General features: G+C 34.1%; 1 protein-coding gene across 4 annotated transcripts in view; it reads left to right on the forward strand.

Annotated features, from left to right (window-relative positions):
- Window positions 1-18,967, forward strand: part of LOC136027906 (zinc finger protein 391-like) — a 44,032-nt gene extending 25,065 nt beyond the window's left edge. For 3 of the 4 annotated variants that reach the window (XM_065705342.1, XM_065705341.1, XM_065705343.1), the window contains 3 exons: window positions 845-1,003; window positions 3,897-4,049; window positions 7,317-18,967. In XM_065705342.1, the coding sequence (XP_065561414.1) occupies window positions 845-1,003; window positions 3,897-4,049; window positions 7,317-8,440 (1,436 nt within the window). In that variant the 3' untranslated portion in view covers window positions 8,441-18,967. The remainder of the gene's footprint in view (window positions 1-844; window positions 1,004-3,896; window positions 4,050-7,316) is intronic. The other variant, XM_065705344.1, reaches the window with a different exon arrangement.
- The last annotated feature ends 410 nt before the right edge of the window (window positions 18,968-19,377 follow it).

The following is a 19,377-nucleotide window of genomic DNA, read 5'->3' on the forward strand; positions in this document are numbered from 1 at the left end:
AACGCCTGTATACTTCCCAATAACCATTACTATATGTAAGCACAGGTCAAAGTTTGTAACTTGTTGCCCCTCCCACGGGGACTGTGGGGGAGTAAGTCGTCCCCAAAGACATAGTTATAAGGTTTTTCGACTACGCTGAATAAAATGGCTATCTCAGAATTTTGATCCGTTGACTTTGGGAAAATAATTAGCGTGGGAGGGGGCCTAGATGCCCTCCAATTTTTTTGGTCACTTAAAAAGGGCACTAGAACTTTTCATTTCCGTTAGAATGAGCCCTCTTGCAACATTCTAGGACAACTGGGTCGATTCGATCACCCCTGGGAAAAAGAAAAAAAAAACAAAAAAAACAAAAAAAAAATAAACACGCATCCGTGATCTGCCTTCTGGCAAAAAACGCAAAATTCCACATTTTTGTAGATAGGAGCTCGAAACTTCTACAGTAGGGTTCTCTGATACGCTGAATCTGATGGTGTGATTTTCGTTAAGATTCTATGACTTTTAGGGGGCGTTTCCCCCTATTTTCTAAAATAACGCAAATTTTCTCATTTGCTCTCTCATTGATGGGTAAGACTAAACTTGATGAAACTTATATATTTAAAACCAGCATTAAAATGCGATTCTTTTGATGTAGCTATTGGTATCAAAATTCTATTTTTTAGAGTTTTGGTTACTATTGAGCCGAGTCGCTCCTTACTACAGTTCGTTACCACGAACTGTTTGATTACACTTGAATCTCATTTAAATTCTCTTTTTTGTTTTACCCTGATTAATTTGGGTAAATTAATGAGAATATGTTACAATAACGTTTTAAGCCTTTTCCATCAGTATAATTGTTTGTTTATAGGAGTTGAAGTTGCTTCATCAATTGATACCAAAACACCTACGGAAACTTCAGATTGTACTCTATCACCTGATCATCGAAATATACCCGTGGATCCTTCGCCCAGAAACTCCACTTTAACGCATGAGTCGGTTCCGGAGCAGAGCGATAGCAATGGCGAAGGTATAATTCAACTAATAATATTGTAGAATTGGTTCTAATCAGCAATTACATAAAAAAGCTAGTTTTTTAACTGAAAGTAAGGAGCGACATTAAAACGAACAGAAATTACTCCGTATATGAAATGGGTTGTCCCCTCCGCAATCCCTCGCTCTTTATGCTAAAGCTTTTAATTGTTTTAAAAAGCAGAATTGTGGTAAAGAGTCAAACTTTAGCGTAGAGAGTGAGGAATTGCGGAGGGGACAACCCATTTCATGTACGGAGTAATTTCTGTTCGTTTTAAGTTTTAATGTCGCTCCTTACTTTCAGCTAAAAAAACTATTTTTTTTATGTAATTTCTGGACGTTTTTGAATTATGCATGTATGATTTTGGCTCTCCGGACATAAATTATTAAAATTAAATATGCATATTTATTCTTTTTTTGTCTAAATGGCTTTCTCTCAGTTTTGATCAGACGATTTTGAGAAAAAATGGGTGGAGGAGGAGGCCTAGTTGCCCTCCCATTTTTCGATCACTTAAAAAGGCAACTAGAAAATTCAATTTTTAACGAACGTTTTTATTAGTAAAAAATATACCTAACTTAACAGTTAACTTACGTAACAATCTTTTATATTCTTAAATTTTTATTATGTATATGAGGGGGTTTGTCCCCTCGTTAATACCTCGCTCTTTACACTAAATCTTAAGTTTTGTCCCAATTCTTTAAGAATGACCCCTGAATCAGAAAGGCCGTAAAATAAATAGTTGAAATTACTAAAAATATTTTAGCATAAAGAGCGAAGTATTCATCTCCTTCTAAATACCTCGCTCTTTATGCTAAAGTATTTTTAGAGCCCCTCATATGTGTAATAATCTCTGTTCGTTTTAAGTTTTAATGCTACTCCTTACTTTCAATTGAAAAACCTTTTTCCTGTTTATTTTTTCATTGTTTTTTTTAGTAATGCTAGAAAATCCTGCGCCCTTTTCCTTGAATTTCTCTTCCCCCACGACATATTTCTCCAAGAAAAGATCCTCCCACATAGCCCCCTCCCCTCAACCCCACCCCCAAAACCAAAAAAAATCCCCTGAAAACGACTGTACACTTCCCAATAGCCATTATTATATGTAAACACTGGTCGAAGTTTGTAACTTGCAGCCCCTCCCCCAGGGACTGTGGGGGAGGAAGTCATTCCCAAAGACATAGATATTATGGTTTTTGACTATGCGGAACAAAATGGCTATCTCAAAATTTTGATCTGTTGACTTTGGAGAAAAAATGAGTGTGGGAGGGGGCCTAGGTGCCCTACAATTTTTTGGTCACTTAAAAAGGGCACTAGAACTTTTCATTCCGTTAGAATGAAATTTTGCTATAGGGTTCTCTGATACGCCAAATGCGATGGTGTGATTTTCGTTAAGATTCTGTGACTTTAGGGGGTGTTTTCCCCTATTTTCTAAAATAAGACAAATTTTCTCAGGCTTGTAACTTTTGATGACAAAGACAAAATTTGATGAAACATATTTATTTAAAATCAGCTTGAAAATCCGATTCTTTTTATGTATATTTTAGCATCAAAATTCCGTTTTTTAGAGTTTCGTTTACTATTGAGCCGGGTCGCTCCTTACTACAGTTCGTTACCACGAACTGTTTGATAATCGTGTTTGAAGAAATCTTCCGTATCATGTTTGAATAAGAAATAAACAAGTTTGAGACGTTTTGTGAATCATGTTTGAATCAGAAATAATCATGTTTAAAGATGTTTTCTGAATTGTCTTTGAATCAGAAATGATCGTGTTTGAAGACGTTTTCTGAGTCATGTTTGAATCAGAAATGATTATGTTTGAAGACGTGTTCTGAATTATGTTGGAATCAGAAATAAACATATTTGAAGACGTTTTTTTAATCATGTTTGAATCAGAAATAAACATGTTTGGAGACATTTTCTACATCATGTTTGAATCAGAAATAATTATGTTTGAAGAAGCTTTCTGAAACATGTTTGAATCAGATATAATCATATTTGAAAACGTTTTCTGGATCATGTTTGAATCAGAAATAATCATGTTTGAAGACGTTTTCTGAACTGTGTTTGAATCATAAATAAACGTGTTTGAAGACACTGTCTGAATCATGTTTGAATAAGAAACGATCATGTTTGAAGACTTTTCTGAATTATGTTTGAATCAGAAATAATCATGTTTGAAGACGTTTTCTGAATCATGTTTGAATCAGATTTAAACATGTTTGAAGACGTTTTCTGAATTATGTTTGAATCAGAAATAATCATGTTTGAAGACATTTTCTGAATCATGTTTGAATCAAATTTTAATATGTTTTAATACGTTTTCTGAATCATGTTTGAATCAGAAATAATCATGTTTGAAGAGGTTTTCCTTTTCTAAGTAAACTTGTAACATTGTATGAAGCTTTCAAGTATTAAAATTTATATACGTAGGCTGAATTTCTATCCCAAATTATATTAAAGCACATCAAAGGAATATAAATTTTAAACATTGAACAATTGTGCAACCAAAAGTTACTTTTGACTTTTTCATTTTTGGACTTGTTCCGACTTTTCCACTTTGGACGAGCACTGATACCTTTTCCACTTTAGTGTCTAGAAAACATTCCTGGGTGAGAATAAATCTGTTATCTTCAAGTATTCCTGTCTAAGAAAACTAATTAGAAATTATTTTGACACGAAATCTGAGCAAATTTCCGATTTTTGAACTTAGTATCGTAGTAATCAGATTATCGAGGAATTTTTCGTGGCCTCTTGTTTTGTTTCATTTTCCAAATTTGTTTTTCTAACGTTGGGTTGGGGGATATTTTTTCTTGGTAAATTATAGTTAATGCTATATAAATTATAGTTTATTATAGTTTTATTCTGTCTGTTCATTTGTTTTTCTTTCTTCTAGAAACTCAAGAGACTTCACCAAGTGATACCGAAGCGCTCACGGAAAATTGTAATTCTGCTCGGTCATCTCAGCATCAAAATCTCTCTGTCTGTATTTTACCCGGATTTTGCTCCTTGCCGTCTCAGTCAGACTCCCAAGAACAAGATAGGGAAGGTATATTTGAGTTGACAAAACACAAAATCACGAAGAAAAGAAGAGCGAGGACAATAAACAGACATTGAAAAAATTGACAAAACCGTCAAGACCTCCGCTTGACCGTGTTCAGTGCAAAATAAACTGATAAAAAAAAAACTAAAAAAAAAAAAAAAACACAAAACAAAAATATGATGACCCTTTCTCAGTTACCCTGTGGAAGCAGTTTGAATAAAAAAAATTTCGGTGACAGTTTTTAAAGGCTAAATCTGCATTTTCAATCCTAGGAAAATACTTAAAATAATTTTAATGTTTAGCACAGAAAAATGGGAGACGAAAGGTTTCCCGTGACATTCATTCGAGGCTAACTTGTCCTTCTACTAAAATGCTTGTAAGCTACTTTATAAGATTCTTAAGCAACACCAGTATCTGGCATCCAGCACTACCTGAAAAGTATACGAATATATATATAAACACACACACACACATATATATATATATATATATCCCTCTAAAAAGAGGGATATATTAACAGGATAAGCTTGTTTTGGTGTTACTTGGTTGTTTTACATTTGCTTCTTTTTTTTATTTCTCATAGGCATGTATTTTGGGGGTGATACCTGACACGGGGATGCCATGGATATTCTGTGGTAGCCACAACACTTGGCTGGGTAGATAATTTAAAGTGGCGAAACCCTATAGGCAAGTATATTCTCCTGATGAGCCCTTGTGTTGGGTTGTTGCCTCTGAATTATTTGTCTTTATTATTTTTTCTATTTTTTGGTAAATGACGACTTATACTTATTGACGACATGACTGCCTGTTATGCTGTTTGACCTATGTGATTGTATTCACTATTTTAGGAAAACATATATCACGATATATCACGAAATATGATAAAAATATAATACTTTAGAAACAAATTTATGCTATATATTCGCACATTAGGGGGAGGTGGGGGTAAAGTATAGTCGGTCTGCATTTTTTCGTAGAAAACTAAAACTTGTTTTCTAACTTCACACTGTCCATGTACTTTACCCCAGGCTCCCTAATGTGCAAACATATAGCCGTAATTGTATATTTCCCATCTATTATGTCACTTATCTTTGTCTTAGCTCACGCGGAGCTGAAAGAAAAAAAACGGTTCCACAATGTGTCAATTCATGAACAAGTTTACTGGTCGGTGGTATATCATACAAGTACCTTAGTTTTTAACGTCGTAACATTCCAAGTTGCAATTTTCAAACTCTTTAAATTATGGAAACTATCTTGGCCTCGGGAAAAGCAATGGTCCTGGGAACCATTGCAGGATGCGGACCAAACATCTTCCGGTCGGCTTAGAACCGGACAGCAAGAAGTCACTGAGACCTCCAGTATGAATGGAGCCTTTGTGCTATGCTGGGCCCATTTTGGTCAGAATATGGTTTCCAGCTCTTGGTTATGCTCAGCTATCAACAAGAGCCGAATTGCTGCATAGACAATCTCAAGCCTGTTACCTCTGATTCATTACATATTTCATGCCTACAATTATTTTGCAACTATGGTAAGGCAAACAATAGTAGATAAGTTAGCTGGGAATGAAAATGAAAGTTACAGCACTGAGCCATCGTCAAGTTGAGTCATCGAGTTGGAATATTATAATGTCTGATAATAATTTAAACAGTTTCAACAATATAGTAAAGAGTAACCCTTTGCCCAAAATTACCGAAAATTATAATGCGGGTTTTTGAAGTAACTGTCTTTTGAGAAAAGAAAAATATACCGCTAAAAAAATACAACAGTGAAATTGCATATGTAACTACAAACAAAAGGCTATAAAATAATAAACTAAAAAGAAATCCAGGAATGGTAACTGTTATTCACTTTTAACTCAATATGAATTTGTAGTCTTGATATTTTTCTTTCAGAATAAAAAAAAAAACGCCTGAAATCTCTCGAAAATTGTCTTAGTTTGAAAAGTGTACTGCTAAAACTGCCTTGTTTGAAAACCCTTCATTGGAGTTGTAAACCAGTTGTAAACCCCTTTCCAAAACCAGAAAGAAACGACAGTATTTGTTTGTCTCCTTATGCCCTTTGGTAGCATTCGATTCCTATATTTATGTATTACCTCATGACATATAGCTCTTGGGCCTTGACTACGAAGTGTGAGGTTTCAAGTTTCTTACTTAAACTTGTTTTTTTTTTCAAGTGGTGTCAAAGCAGGTACGACATGGACAGGCTGCTTTTTTCAGCAGTGAAGTACTCTCCCCATCACCAATCAAAATGACAACTTTTAAGCAAAAATGTCGTTTCAAGTTGCGGAAGTTGTCTTAACAACTGGAGAAAATAAGAGTGGAGAAGAAAGATAAAATCTTGCAGAGAAAGAACAGAAAAAGAAAAGCAAATGCTTGCGGTATTTTTTTTAGATTTATAGCTCACTACAAAAAAATTTAAGCCCCTTGGGTACAAGGAGCAAACTACTAAGCAAAGGAGCCGAAGCCGAAAACGGCATAAAATCGGCTAAAGAAGCCGAAAATCGGCATGAAAAGGAAGCAGCAGCCTTTGAAAGTTCTAAAGTGCTTTTATGCAGAAATAAAGTAAGTTGCTCGTAACCACTCTTTTGAAGATCTAAAGGAAGCTAAACCAAGCCAGATAAAAACAGCAAAAATACATCAACAAGTGATTTCAAAATGTTGCGGTCTTGTGATGCCAGGCATCACAAATTTTATTACTTACTGGTTTATCACTCAAATTTGTTATTTGTGGATTTTTCGGATCTATGCACCTCCACAATCTAAAATCAGCCTAAAAAAAGAAACTTGAGAAGATCCATATGGAAAGCAAAAAGGTCGGATCATTTTGATATTATCCATCTCTTTCCAGAAGACATCTATCATAAGAGATTTTTGCTGAAAGAAAGGGGCAGACATAATCCTCTCTCGAAGGATTGCCCCAAATCCGCAAAAATTGAGTTTTTCAAATCCACAAAAATAGTTTTTTGCGGATTTGTGGAAAAAAAAACGGATCCATTGTAAATATAACCTGCAAAGAAATACTATTTGTCAACAAAAACCTGAAATTTCTTTTTAGTGCAAATACAAGTTTTTTCATAATTTTAAAATATTTTAAGAAGTAAAATAAGCGGAAAATAAATCAAATTATCTGTTAAAATCTTCCTAGCCATGTAGGCTAGGCCTATGTCTTTATTTTTTCTGTGGATGCAACACTTTTAGCATGCTTTTTGATTTCTTATAGTTGCTTTAATGCCTATTTGTTTGATCTTTGGTTCATTTTTTTTTATTATTATAGGGTTAGTTCGTTCTACAGTGCACTTTCCAGATGGAGTAACTCTTCCGCAACTCTCAGGCTCAAAACCGATCGTTATGGTGAGGAAGCTAACAAAGAAGGCTATAGAAGAATTGACAGCAGGCATCTGGCGTTGTGGATCTTGTGGAAAAGCAGAGAAATCGTTTCTGATGCTTGATCTTCACATAGACACTGGCTGTGAAGAGCTCTCACCAATAGAATGCGATGTATGTCCAGCAGTAGTTCATGATTACAGAGATTTTGTTGTTCACATTCTGACGCACCGAATGGGAATGACCAGAAGCTGTCCTATATGTTTACGAGAATTTACTGGTGATATGAAACAGCACCTTCTTGCAGAAGGACACTTTTCACATAATGTTTCTGAACTAGACTCGCAGGGGAATATGTCACTAGCTGCTTCACAGAATCCATCTATAAGTGCTTCATTAAATTCGTGTGAGTCCGAAACTAAAGAAAAAGACTTAAACAATCAAATAATATGTTTACCTCAGACAAATCATACAGGAAAGAAGCCTCATAAATGTGGAGTCTGTCAGAAGAGTTTTTCTAGATCATGTTTTTACAGACATCAAAAAACACATTTAGGAAACAAAGCTCATAAATGTGATATATGTCAAAAGAGCTTTATTCGATTAGACTATTTGAATCAGCACAAAAGAGTGCATACAGGTGAGAGACCGTATAAATGCGGTATATGCCAGAAAAGTTTTGCTCATTTAATTACACTGAATAGGCATCAAAGAGTACACACAGGTGAAAGGCCATATAAATGTAATATGTGTCAGAAGACATTTTCTTTATCAGGTCATTTGGGTAGGCACCAAAGAGTGCACACAGGTGAAAGGCCATATAAATGTGACATTTGTCAGAAAAGTTTTTCCGATTCAAGCACTTTGAATCAGCACAAAAGAATCCATACAGGTGAGAGACCATATAAGTGTTTTATATGCCAGAAGAGTTTTTCTCATTCAGGCTCTTTGAATAAGCACCAAAGGGTACATACAGGTGAGAGGCCATATAAATGTAATGTATGTCAGAGGAGTTTTTCAAAATCAAGCTCTTTGAAATCACACCAAACAGTACATACAGGTGAGAGACCATAGAAATGTGATATATGTTAAAGAGTTTTCTGAATCAAGATCTGTGAAAGCGCATCAAAGAGTGCATACAGGTGGAAGATTATATAAACGTGATTTGTGTCAGAAGAGTTTTTTTGTCGGGTCATTTGTATAGGCGCAAGAGTACACACAGGTGACATATTTCGGAAGAATTTTTCTGAATCAGGCTCTTTGAATAAGCACCAAAGGGTACAAGGGTACATACAGGTGAGTGGTCATATAAATATAAATGTATGTCAAAATAGTTTTTCTCAATCATGCTCTTCGAAGACGCACCAAAGAATACATATTGATGAAAGACCATATAAATGTGATTTAAGTTAGAAGACCTTTTCTAAATTATGCAATTTGGATAAGTACCACATAGTACATTCATGTGAGAGGCCTTATGAATGCTATGTATGTCAGAAAAGCTTTTCTAAAAAGAGCAGTTTCATTAGACATTAAAGAGCTCATACAGGTACTATTTAGTTTCACCAGAACCGTTTAGACATAAAATGTTTAAGAGAGTATTTTCATGTTCCTTTAATTTACATTTGAATGATCATCAGACAACTCATTCTTAGAACGAGTGTTTGTATCATAAAAAAAGTTAGCGTTTTCCATGAGTCTTAAATCGTAAATCGTGGATTTCTTGCTTGTCAGTTTTTTTTTCTATTTTGTTTTACAGTAAATGCATAATCTCTTTGAGAATGCTATGACATTTTGGTTATGAACAAACATTCAGCATAGATAAAGCTACAAAAAACGCGACACAAACAAACCAGGAATCTCAAGTATGTAAGAATATTATAGCCTACTTTAACAAATATTTCTAGAGATATATGAAAATAAATGTCATGAATAGGCATCGTAATAATTGTATTTGATTGGGGTACTGAATTATCGAGTCAAGACTGTGTGTCCGTTAAAGATTTCAAATATGCAAAATATGTGAATATGTTAAAGTATTCAAACAAAAGTCATTTTGTAGCTAAATTTAAAAAGGAAGTGCAAAGATCAAGAAGAACATCCTGGCTCTGTTGTGCTTTTATGTGCTCTGCCCTTGATCTCCTCTGTCCCCCTCTATATTTTTTAAAATGCCTGTTTTTGGATATTTTATTGAAAAATAACTTAGTATTTTCATTGATAAAAGAACAACAAATAACCTCGCAAGCCAAGATGAAATTAGGTTTAACTAGATCTGCGTTGCATGGGCAACGTGAGATAAGCGTTGTCCATGCGTCTTAATTCATCAGTCATTGGCTTTTTGTTTGTCAGTTCTTTATTTTTATTTTTCTTATGCTGTAAATTACAATCTTTGTGAGAGTGTGATGACATTTGGTTATGAATAAAACTCAGAATCAATAATGCTTGGAAAAAAGTGACGAAAACGAAACACAAACCTCAAGTTTTTGCCAATATTATAGCCTACTTTAATAAATGGATCCAGGATCCTTTGCCTGAGAGGACGCGGGTTCGAATCCCAGTGTACCCAATTGTTCAGTTGGGTACGTTGGTCAGTGGCATGACTCTTTAAACTTAGCCAGAGTCGACCCAGTTCTAAATGGGTACCTGGAAAAATCTGGGGAAGGTAAACAGGAAGGGTGTGCGAAAGCACAGGATGGTTGGCCCCGAAACCCCCATTGCACTTCCTGGCTGAAGGGCCAAGAAACAGAGATCAGCATCGCCGGTAGGGACTGTAAACTCTAGCGCCGTATCCTTTACCATTTTTACCTTTACTTTAATAAATATCTGTAGGAATATATGAAAGTAAATATTTAAAAAATGCATTTTGATGATTGTATTTGATCAGGCTACTGAATTATTGAGTCAAGACCGTGAGACCGTTAAAGATTTCAAATATGCAAAATTGTGTGAATATATTAAAGTACTCAATCCAAAGGCATTTAGTAGCTTGATTTCAAAAGGAAGTGCAAGGATTTGGCAGGGGGAAGAAATCCGGAAGAATGTACTGGATCTGTTGTACTTTTATGTGAACTGCCCTGGTTCTCCCGTGGCCCCCTCTATATTCCTAAAAATGCCTGTTTTGGGGTATTTTAAATGAAAAGTGACCTTTCAATGTGTTTTCACTGCAAAAAGAACAACAAATTAGCTCACAAACCAAGATCAAATGAGGCTTAATAATTTTTAAGGCAGCCAAAGGTTTTGTCTGAAAAATAAGCAAAAACGACTTTCTTCTAATTAAATAAAACTTTCATTTTAAATTCAATAATTTAGACACCAATATACTTGTGTTTGTTTAAAATTAGCTCTTGTTCAAGAGCATCCAAATAAAAAAAAATCCCTCGTTTTGAAGCCCTGGTTGTATAACCAACTCATTTCCTTGTAATTCCGTATGAAATGTAACAGATCCCTTTTTATGCTTACAGGAGAATCTGTTTTAGTTTATTTTTTGCTAGAATATATCTTGAATATATCCACATATCCACGATTTGTGACTTCATGTTTTGTTTGTTATATAGTTTTCATTTGTTGTATGTTTTTGTTCAGTTAAGTCTTGTGCTGCTGAGTTTTTTAATTTTTTTTTATTATCTTAGTTAATTTATTTGTATTTTTTTTTTGCTAAAGAATATTGTGAATTTTGGCAATGAGTCTTCAAGCTGCTCCGAAATAAAAAAAAAGATGTATTTATTCATTTACAAGTTTGTTTGCTATGATTTTTTACTTAATTTCTGTTCGTTTTAAGCTTGCTAAAGAGAACAAAGTGATTAAATGCAAAATTTAATGGAAAAAGTGAAAATCGAGGCATCTTACGAATGGGTGATCGGATTTTAATGAAACCTGATATATAGAAGAATCTTATGTCTCAGATGCTCCATTTTCAATTCAAATTGGATCCGGGGACATAGAGGGCTAGAGGGGGGAAATAGAAATCTTGGAAACCGAAAATCTTGGAAAACTCTTGGAGTGGAGAGACCGAGTTGAAACTTGATGGGAAGAACAAGCACAAGTTATAGATACGAGATTGACATAATTGGTACGGATCTGATCTCTTTGAGGGAGCTGGGGGTAGTTAATTTGGAGAAATCAGAAAAATTGAGGTATTTTTAACTTAAGAACGGACCGGATGTTAATGAAATTTGATATTTAGAAGGAACTCATGTCTCAGAGCTCTTATCTCAATTCCCTACCAGATCTTTTGACATTGGGGGGAGTTGGAGGGGAAACTGGAAATCTTGGAACACGCTTATAAATGTCGCAGATACGTGATTGACGTAACCGGACTGGATCCGCTCGCTTTGGTGGAGTTTGGTGGTAGGGTTCTGTGCTTTGGCGAGTTTGGTGCTTCTGGACGTGCTAGGACGATGAAAATTCGTAGGCGTGTCAGGGAGCTGCACGCCTACCAATGGACAGTCCATCAACTCACGCTGGTCGGTTATACAAAGGTGTTTCGTATGCTGGCCCGCTTGACAGTGGAAGGGTCAGCACTAGTCGACTTCCGTTTCAGACTTACTCTCGCATCCTAATGCGTCAGTTGTGTTGGACTTGCCACTGTATAAAAAAATTAATGTTTTCCATATGTCTTAATTTTTTGGTTGTGGACTTCTAGTTTGTCGTTTTTTTTGTTTTTTTTTACAGTAAATCACAAGCTTAGTGAGAGTTTAATGAAATTTGGCCATGAACAAAACTCAATATAAATAATGGTACAAAAAAAGTGAGGAAAACAAAACGTAAGTCACAGGTATGCAAGAAAATTATACCCTACTTTAATAAACATCTGTAGGAATGTTTGAAAATAAATATTTAAAAAAGGCATTTTAATAATTGTATTTGACTGGCCTACTGAATTATTGAGTCAAGACCTTATTTCCGTAAAAATTTTTAATGAGCGAAATCGTATGAATACATTAAAGTACACAAATCAAAGCCCATTGGTAGCTTAATGTAAAAAGGAAGCGCAAGGATTTTACCTGGGAAAATCTAGAAGGTTTTACTGATTCTGTTGTGCTTTTATGTGCTCTGCCTTGGATCTTCCCCCATTCCCCTCTATATCTCTAAAAATGTATAAAATGTATTTCTAAAAGTCTGGTATTTTCATTGAAAAAACAACAACAAAAAGGCATCACAGGGCAAGATCAAATTCTGTCTAAGACTGTTTCAGTTTTAAAGTCAATAATTGAAACATCAGTATGCTCAAGGTGACCCATATGAAAAAATTTTTCGTTTTGAAGTTCTAAACAACCCGTCTCCTGATCTATTTAAAATATCAAATTCAAATTCATTTTATTTAAAAGACATGCGACGGACAGAGCCAATTATTAGTTTTTATTGTCATACACACACAAAAATTCGTCAACAAGTCAAAATTAACATTCACAAAATTATAATATATACAATTAACAATAATAATTGTCACGTACACACGAAAATAAGTCAACAAGTATACACAAAATTATACTATATACAATTAACAACAATAATCCGGATTAAAAAGTCGACCCAGCATTAAACAACTTAACAAACGAGGGCACAAAACTAAGCTCATAACGAGCATGTGACACAGTCACATGTTGAAGTTTTGGTACAGGCTCTGCAACGGCCCTGAGTGGCCTTAACCGTGCCGGTTGATGTTGGGGAGGGAGGATGTTTCGGTGTATAGGGCTGGACAAAATTTTATTGCCAAAGGATAGGGCTAGTTTTAAACGACGAGATTGAAGGGTTTGAAGTTGAAACTGATTAAGGAGGGATATGTATGGTATTTTTGGGGCTTTTGAGATTACTAGGAGGGCACGGTATTTCACCCTCTCAACCCGGTCCGACTGTTCCCTAGTCAGCCTGAAATGCCATACAGGGCAACAGTATTCAAGTGTGGAACGTATAAAAGAGAAATAGATGCGTAGGAGGTGTGGCGCAGGGATTCCATGGCGAGCCAACAACTTCAGAGACCTGATGGCCAAATTAGCTTTTTTTAACATGTCATCAACATGTTTATTCCACTTCAGATCCGAAGTGATATGAACGTCGAGTAGTTTAGTTTCGGTCACGTGACTGGCGCTGGGAATAGGTGGATTAAAAACTGGCGCAGATTTTAAAAAAGAAAATGTTAAAATTACAGATTTATCAAAGTTGACATTCATTTTGTCCGCCTTTGCCTCTTGACATATATCTTTCATTAATGAACCTGCTCATTATATGCCCCCTGGTTGTACAACCGGCTAGTTTGCTTGTAATTCCATATTTTATGTAATAGATTACTTTTTATGTTTTAGTTTTTTTTTGCCAGAATATATTTTGAATGTATACACAATTTGTAATTAGGATTTCATTTTTTGTACATTTGAGTATATGCCACTGAGTTTTTTTTTTTCATTTCTAATATTTTCTTATTTAATTAAACTCGATTACTTTCTCTTATTAAAATCTGTTTTTTCTCCAAACGAGTATTTCGAATTGCTCTAGATGCTCTGTGAATAAATTCAGCCTAAATTTATTTTGTGGCATGAGCATTTATTTTGTGGTCAAGTGGCCTGAGCATGTCAGAATGATGACAAGAGTACTGCAAACATATCTCTGACAATGGCCCGCTGATCTGCTGCCCCTGCGCTGCCTGGAATTGGAAACTAAACCGTTAAAATATTCTGAATCTGATGGTTTCTTTTTGTCTCATCCAAATAGGCTTCGAGGACAAAAAGGCTTTATGGTTCTTTAGATTGTGATTCGAGCTAGATATAGCTTTCACATGTCTATGTTTAGAGAAATACATCCTTAGAATCAGGATTTTAGCAAGGAGTTCTGCTCTAGGGTGTTTGGAGGGGGATGTATATCCTTGGGCCAAGCACAAGTCCAAAAGCAAACCAAAAACTGCGTAGTACAGTCGAAATGAGTAACTTTGAACTAAAGGTCAAGATTATTATTTGATACTTTTCTTTGAACTTATATTTTCCCAAAACTATTTTTTCATGAATACGTCATTTTGCATCGAATGGTAACTATGCCAGACTGTTGGTGCTCTTGTTGTGATAGCTTTACATATCCTAAACAAGTCTTTCAAGTTACCTTTGGGGGTATTTAATTTTGAACACTAAAAAATTTTGACAGGTAACTGAATAAGAGTTGGAGGAGTTTGAACTCATATGGAATCAAACCTCCACTTAAAAAAAGAATCGATTTTTTTTGGATGAATACAACATTACTTCTAAAATAAAAAGGTTTAGATGAGTAAAATTACTGAAGCATCAGATGACCAAAGTCATGAACAAGTAAAAATTTTGTGACGTGAGTGAGTTGATGGGCTGGAAAATCTTCTACTTGGTCAGAACGGGTGGATGCTGAATTTTTCACCCTGGAGTAATGAAGAATCCATCCTTGTTTTGCCGCAGGCGTATCACTTTCAGCAAGTCATCAGAAGAAGGGGCATCTACCTTCATCACTAGAAAATGCTTATAAATACCACGTCCATCCCCCCAGGGTTGTGGATAATTTGAACACGTTTTAGCTGCTGCTTCACTTGAAAGAATTGAAGAGCAAGTGCTCACCGACTCATTAGCTTATGTTAATAAAACTCTCTCTTAGATCCTGATATGTCAGTATTATCGGACTCACAGCTCAGATCTCTTGCATCCCTGATGCTTATATCCAATGTGATGCTAAGATATTTTCGCGTGATATTCCTAACAGATTTTTCTAATCTTTGGTTTTCCAGAACAATAAAACTGCTGATATCATCCACAACAGTTTGTGAAATTAATTGGCTGGAATTAATTGTTTTTTGGATGATTCTGGGGAGCGATAAGCACTTGGTAAAACCATTCTTTAGATTTACTTTTCCATTTGACTCCAGGTAACTTGAGAAGCCTGGGGAATTTTTCTTTTCTTACCACAGTTTTTTTTGGGTTATCGATTTTGTAATCCTCAAGCATTTTCCTCCAGACTCTTTTTTTTTTTAAGCAAGAAAAGCAATTTTCAAGTAGAACTTTTGTGTTTGATGGAAGGTATACAAATCTGCATTTTCTGCAGACTTACAAAACTTTAGCAAAAAAGGGGAAAGACAAAATATCAACCAACAAAACTATCACCCCTGCTCTTTACTCTTTCAAAGTTTATGCGACCACCCCTTCCATAACAATTTTAAACGTTAACGTTTGGCAACTAGGGTAACTTATATTCCTTGCTTTAAAGGCTGGAGGGAGTTTTCAAACCTGGAATCATAGCTATTTAACATTTAGACTATTTGGAACAAAAAGGCTGTCTAAAAATTTTGATCAAAAGCATTTGGGGAAAAATGTGTCGAGAGGGGCTGGCTGCCGTCTTTTAACTCTTGATTTTTAAAAACAGAGCTAGTTCTTTCAACTTGAAACTGAATGAGTCTTCTCTGCAGTCTAAACGACCATCCGTTCCTTAAAAACGTTAAATGGTAATAACGGATAGCTTGCGCAGCTTACAGTCCTCGTCACGGGGCTGTATGGGAGGGGGGGGGTCCATCCTTGAAGGCACAATTATTTAACTCTCCGACTATATTAAACATAATGGCTATCACAAAATTTTGATCAGATCCATTGAGAGAAAAGAGGGCGTGAGCTAGTTGCCGTTCTATCACTTTTGACTTTTAAAAAGGCACTAGAACTTCCGACTTCCAATCGAATGACTCATCCAGATGATGTGGCTCTGGAAAAAACTAAAATATTAAAGCTAAATAAGATTTATTTGTTGGATTATATTCGCACCTGCTATATTCATGTATGCTATGGTATTGAATTTTAATTTCTGTTCGTTTTCGGTTTCATTTATTCTTTAATAGTAACTCCTGGTTTTTCAGAGTTTGAACAATAATAAGAATAAATATCTGTTGTTCTTAAGTTCAATATGGCTCCTTAATTTTCTTTGAAAAACTTCTTTTTATACAAAGTTTTTTTTATCAATTTATTTTTATTACCAAAGTTTTTATTGGTTTACAAAATGAATATTAACATAGTTTTTCACTTCTTAGACTTAATAATTAAAGTATAAGATTATAATTCATAGTTGCCTGTTGAAGTGTATTATTGTTGAAATTCATTATGTTGAAATTCATGTTGAAATTCATTATTCATTATGGAAATTTAATATGACTTTACTTTTATTTGACAAACTTCTTTTTCAGAAAGTTTTTGTTATTTAATTTCGTCACTTTTCGATTGCCAATGTTTCTGTTAATGGATAATATAATGAATATTTATCTAATTTTCATTTCTCTGGTGTATGAATGACACCCCCTCAGCATTCCAACAGTTTTACCTTAACACCTCTAGTATTTTGGAGATTTGGGACAAAAAAAAAGCCTTCTGTTCTTGATAACCAGCCTTATATTTAAACAATAAGTAGCTAATATAATTTACAACACTCGTCCCTAGGGCTTTCGGGGCCTGGTTTTCCGCAGATACATGGTTAAATGATCAGAAAGTTACTTGAAATCAATGAATCAACAGAGGCTGTTGAACATTGACCTAAGACACTATTTTTAGACAGCATTGAAAGAATGAACAATAAATTAGATCAGCACAAGATTTGAGAAAAAATGACGTAATTGAAAACTTATTTCATTAGGGTCTCCTTCTTTCACTGTAAAAGTCTAAAATCTGCTGCGTCATCGGGGCTTTACTGAAAACTGTGTGTCTTGAACAGTCTTGAAAAGTACAAATAAAATCAAACTGAATGTCTGATATATATAGTGCTATTAATTGTTGAAATATCAGTTCAAGATTTTATTTCACGATAAATTTATTTTCATTTTCAATGCTACAATAAGTGGAAAAGAGAATACTTGTAATATTATTTGTTGTCAGTGAAGCACCAATGATGTAGTAGGCTTTAGACGCTTACAGTTAGGGAAGGGGGCAGTATCCAAACTCTTAATTGTAGTGAAGCTATATTTATCTTGAACTATCTTGGAAAGGACTAATAAAATCACACTAAACACTTAAAATAAAATAAATTTCGAACGGTTACCCTTTCCGTAAAAACCTTGTATACTCCTTAAAGGGTATCTTGAATCTTGAAGTCTTGGAAAGAAATAATAAAATTAAACTAAACACTTGATATATAATAATATTAATTGCTGAAAGTTCATTGATTTAAAATAAAATTTTACTGTAATTTTTATGTTTATTTTCAATGTTGTAACAAGTAAAATAGAAATTATTTGTAATATAACTTGTTTTCATCAAAGAGCCAATGACGCGGTAGCTTTTAGACTTTTACAGTGAAAGAAGAAGGCAAAATCCAAACTCTAGATGCAGAGATGTTCGTTAGTTTCAAGCAGGATTTGCTTATTCACTTTAATTTTCACTCGTTTTAAGATTTATTTCCTCATGTATATTAGTAACTATTGTTGGTTTGTTTGCTATGATTGTTTATTTGATTTCTGTTCATTTTGATTTTTATTTATGCCTCAATAGTAAAATATTTTTGTTCGTTTTAAGCTTGATTTACATATTCAACTTAAACTTCACTCGTTGTGAGATTTATTTATTCCTTTATATTAGTAACTGTTGCAAGTTTTTTCTATGATTATTTATTTAATCTCTGTTCGTTTTGGGTTTCATTTATTCTTTAATAGTAATTTCTGGTTGTTTTGAGTTTGAATTATTGTAGGTTTCTTTTTCTTCTGATCATAAACTTCATATGGCCTTTACTTTTCTCTAGAAAACCTCGTTTTCGGAATTTTTTTAAAACTAATTTTTGTCTGTTTTTTGTTGACAAAGTTTCAAAGTTTTTCAAAATTCTCTATTCCATAATATTTTTTGTTCCAAAATAAATTAACTGTTTTGGTAAGAACTGATGTACAAAATAATTCCTTTTAGTAAAGCGTCAAATACGTAGTAGGCCCTATACTTTTACCGTTAGCGAAATAGGCAGTAACCATACTCTTGTTTATACTTGTTTTTTAATTCTGTTCTCCCAATTATTGTAATAATAAAAAAAGATAAACTAATTTTGCAGAACTTTGCAGCCCCTTAAGTAAGAGAATAATAATTCTAAGCAAGAGAATTGGCTATTTAAGTAAGAGAATTATACTTTTACCGCTTGGGATATGGGTAGTAGCCATACTCTTGTTTGTAGTGAAGATACCATTAATTAGAAGTACATAATCCCAATTACGAAAGTAAAACAGTTCAAAATAGGGATAAAACCTTTTTATTGGCAGTGAACAAATATAAAATTTAACTGGATATTTCGAACACATATACAGTGTTCATCATCAGCAGTAAAACTAAAAGACATGAATGAAACCAAACAAAATTTATACCTAATAAACTAATTACATATAGTTTATTGCTCTTATTTTTTTCAATGCAACAGCGGAAGCCAATCTCTTTGACCTTTTTGGTTCCAGTTCATTAGATTTATCTGACATATTACGTGGACAGAGGTCATAGCTTTTAGGTGAGGAGATATTTAATTTATTTGACCTTAGTAAATTATCATAAATTGAATTCAATCCAAATTCACCTGTATCTCTGTTTATGGAATTATTCTTGAATAAATATATGTGTTCGAAATATCCAGTTAAATTTTATATCTGTTCACTGTCAATAAAAAGGTTTTATCCCAATTTTGAACTGTTTTACTTTCGTCATAGAAAAGCAGTGTGGTCATCGAAGTTATCTATAATCCCAATTTTTTTGGAAAGAATTGGGAAAAAAACTGTCGAGAAGTTTTTTAATCAATTTTTGTTTGTTCTTTGATTGCAAAAAGTTTCAAGTTTTTAAATAAACTCCTTATTTCAAAATGATATTTTTTTTTAAACATCAAACTTTCATCAAAGTATCAAAACTAGTAACAAAGTAACACTATCAAAGTACCAAAGTATTAAAGTAAACCAAGGATCAAAGTTAACAACGTATCAAAGTAAACAAAGTAACAATAAGCAACTTGCATAATTTACAGCCCTTGTACCGTAAATCAAAGTTACCACTTATATCACTAAATCTAAGCATCAA

This window comes from Artemia franciscana, chromosome 6 (assembly GCF_032884065.1).
Source record: "Artemia franciscana chromosome 6, ASM3288406v1, whole genome shotgun sequence".
In the NCBI taxonomy this organism is placed as follows: Eukaryota; Metazoa; Arthropoda; class Branchiopoda; order Anostraca; family Artemiidae; genus Artemia; species Artemia franciscana.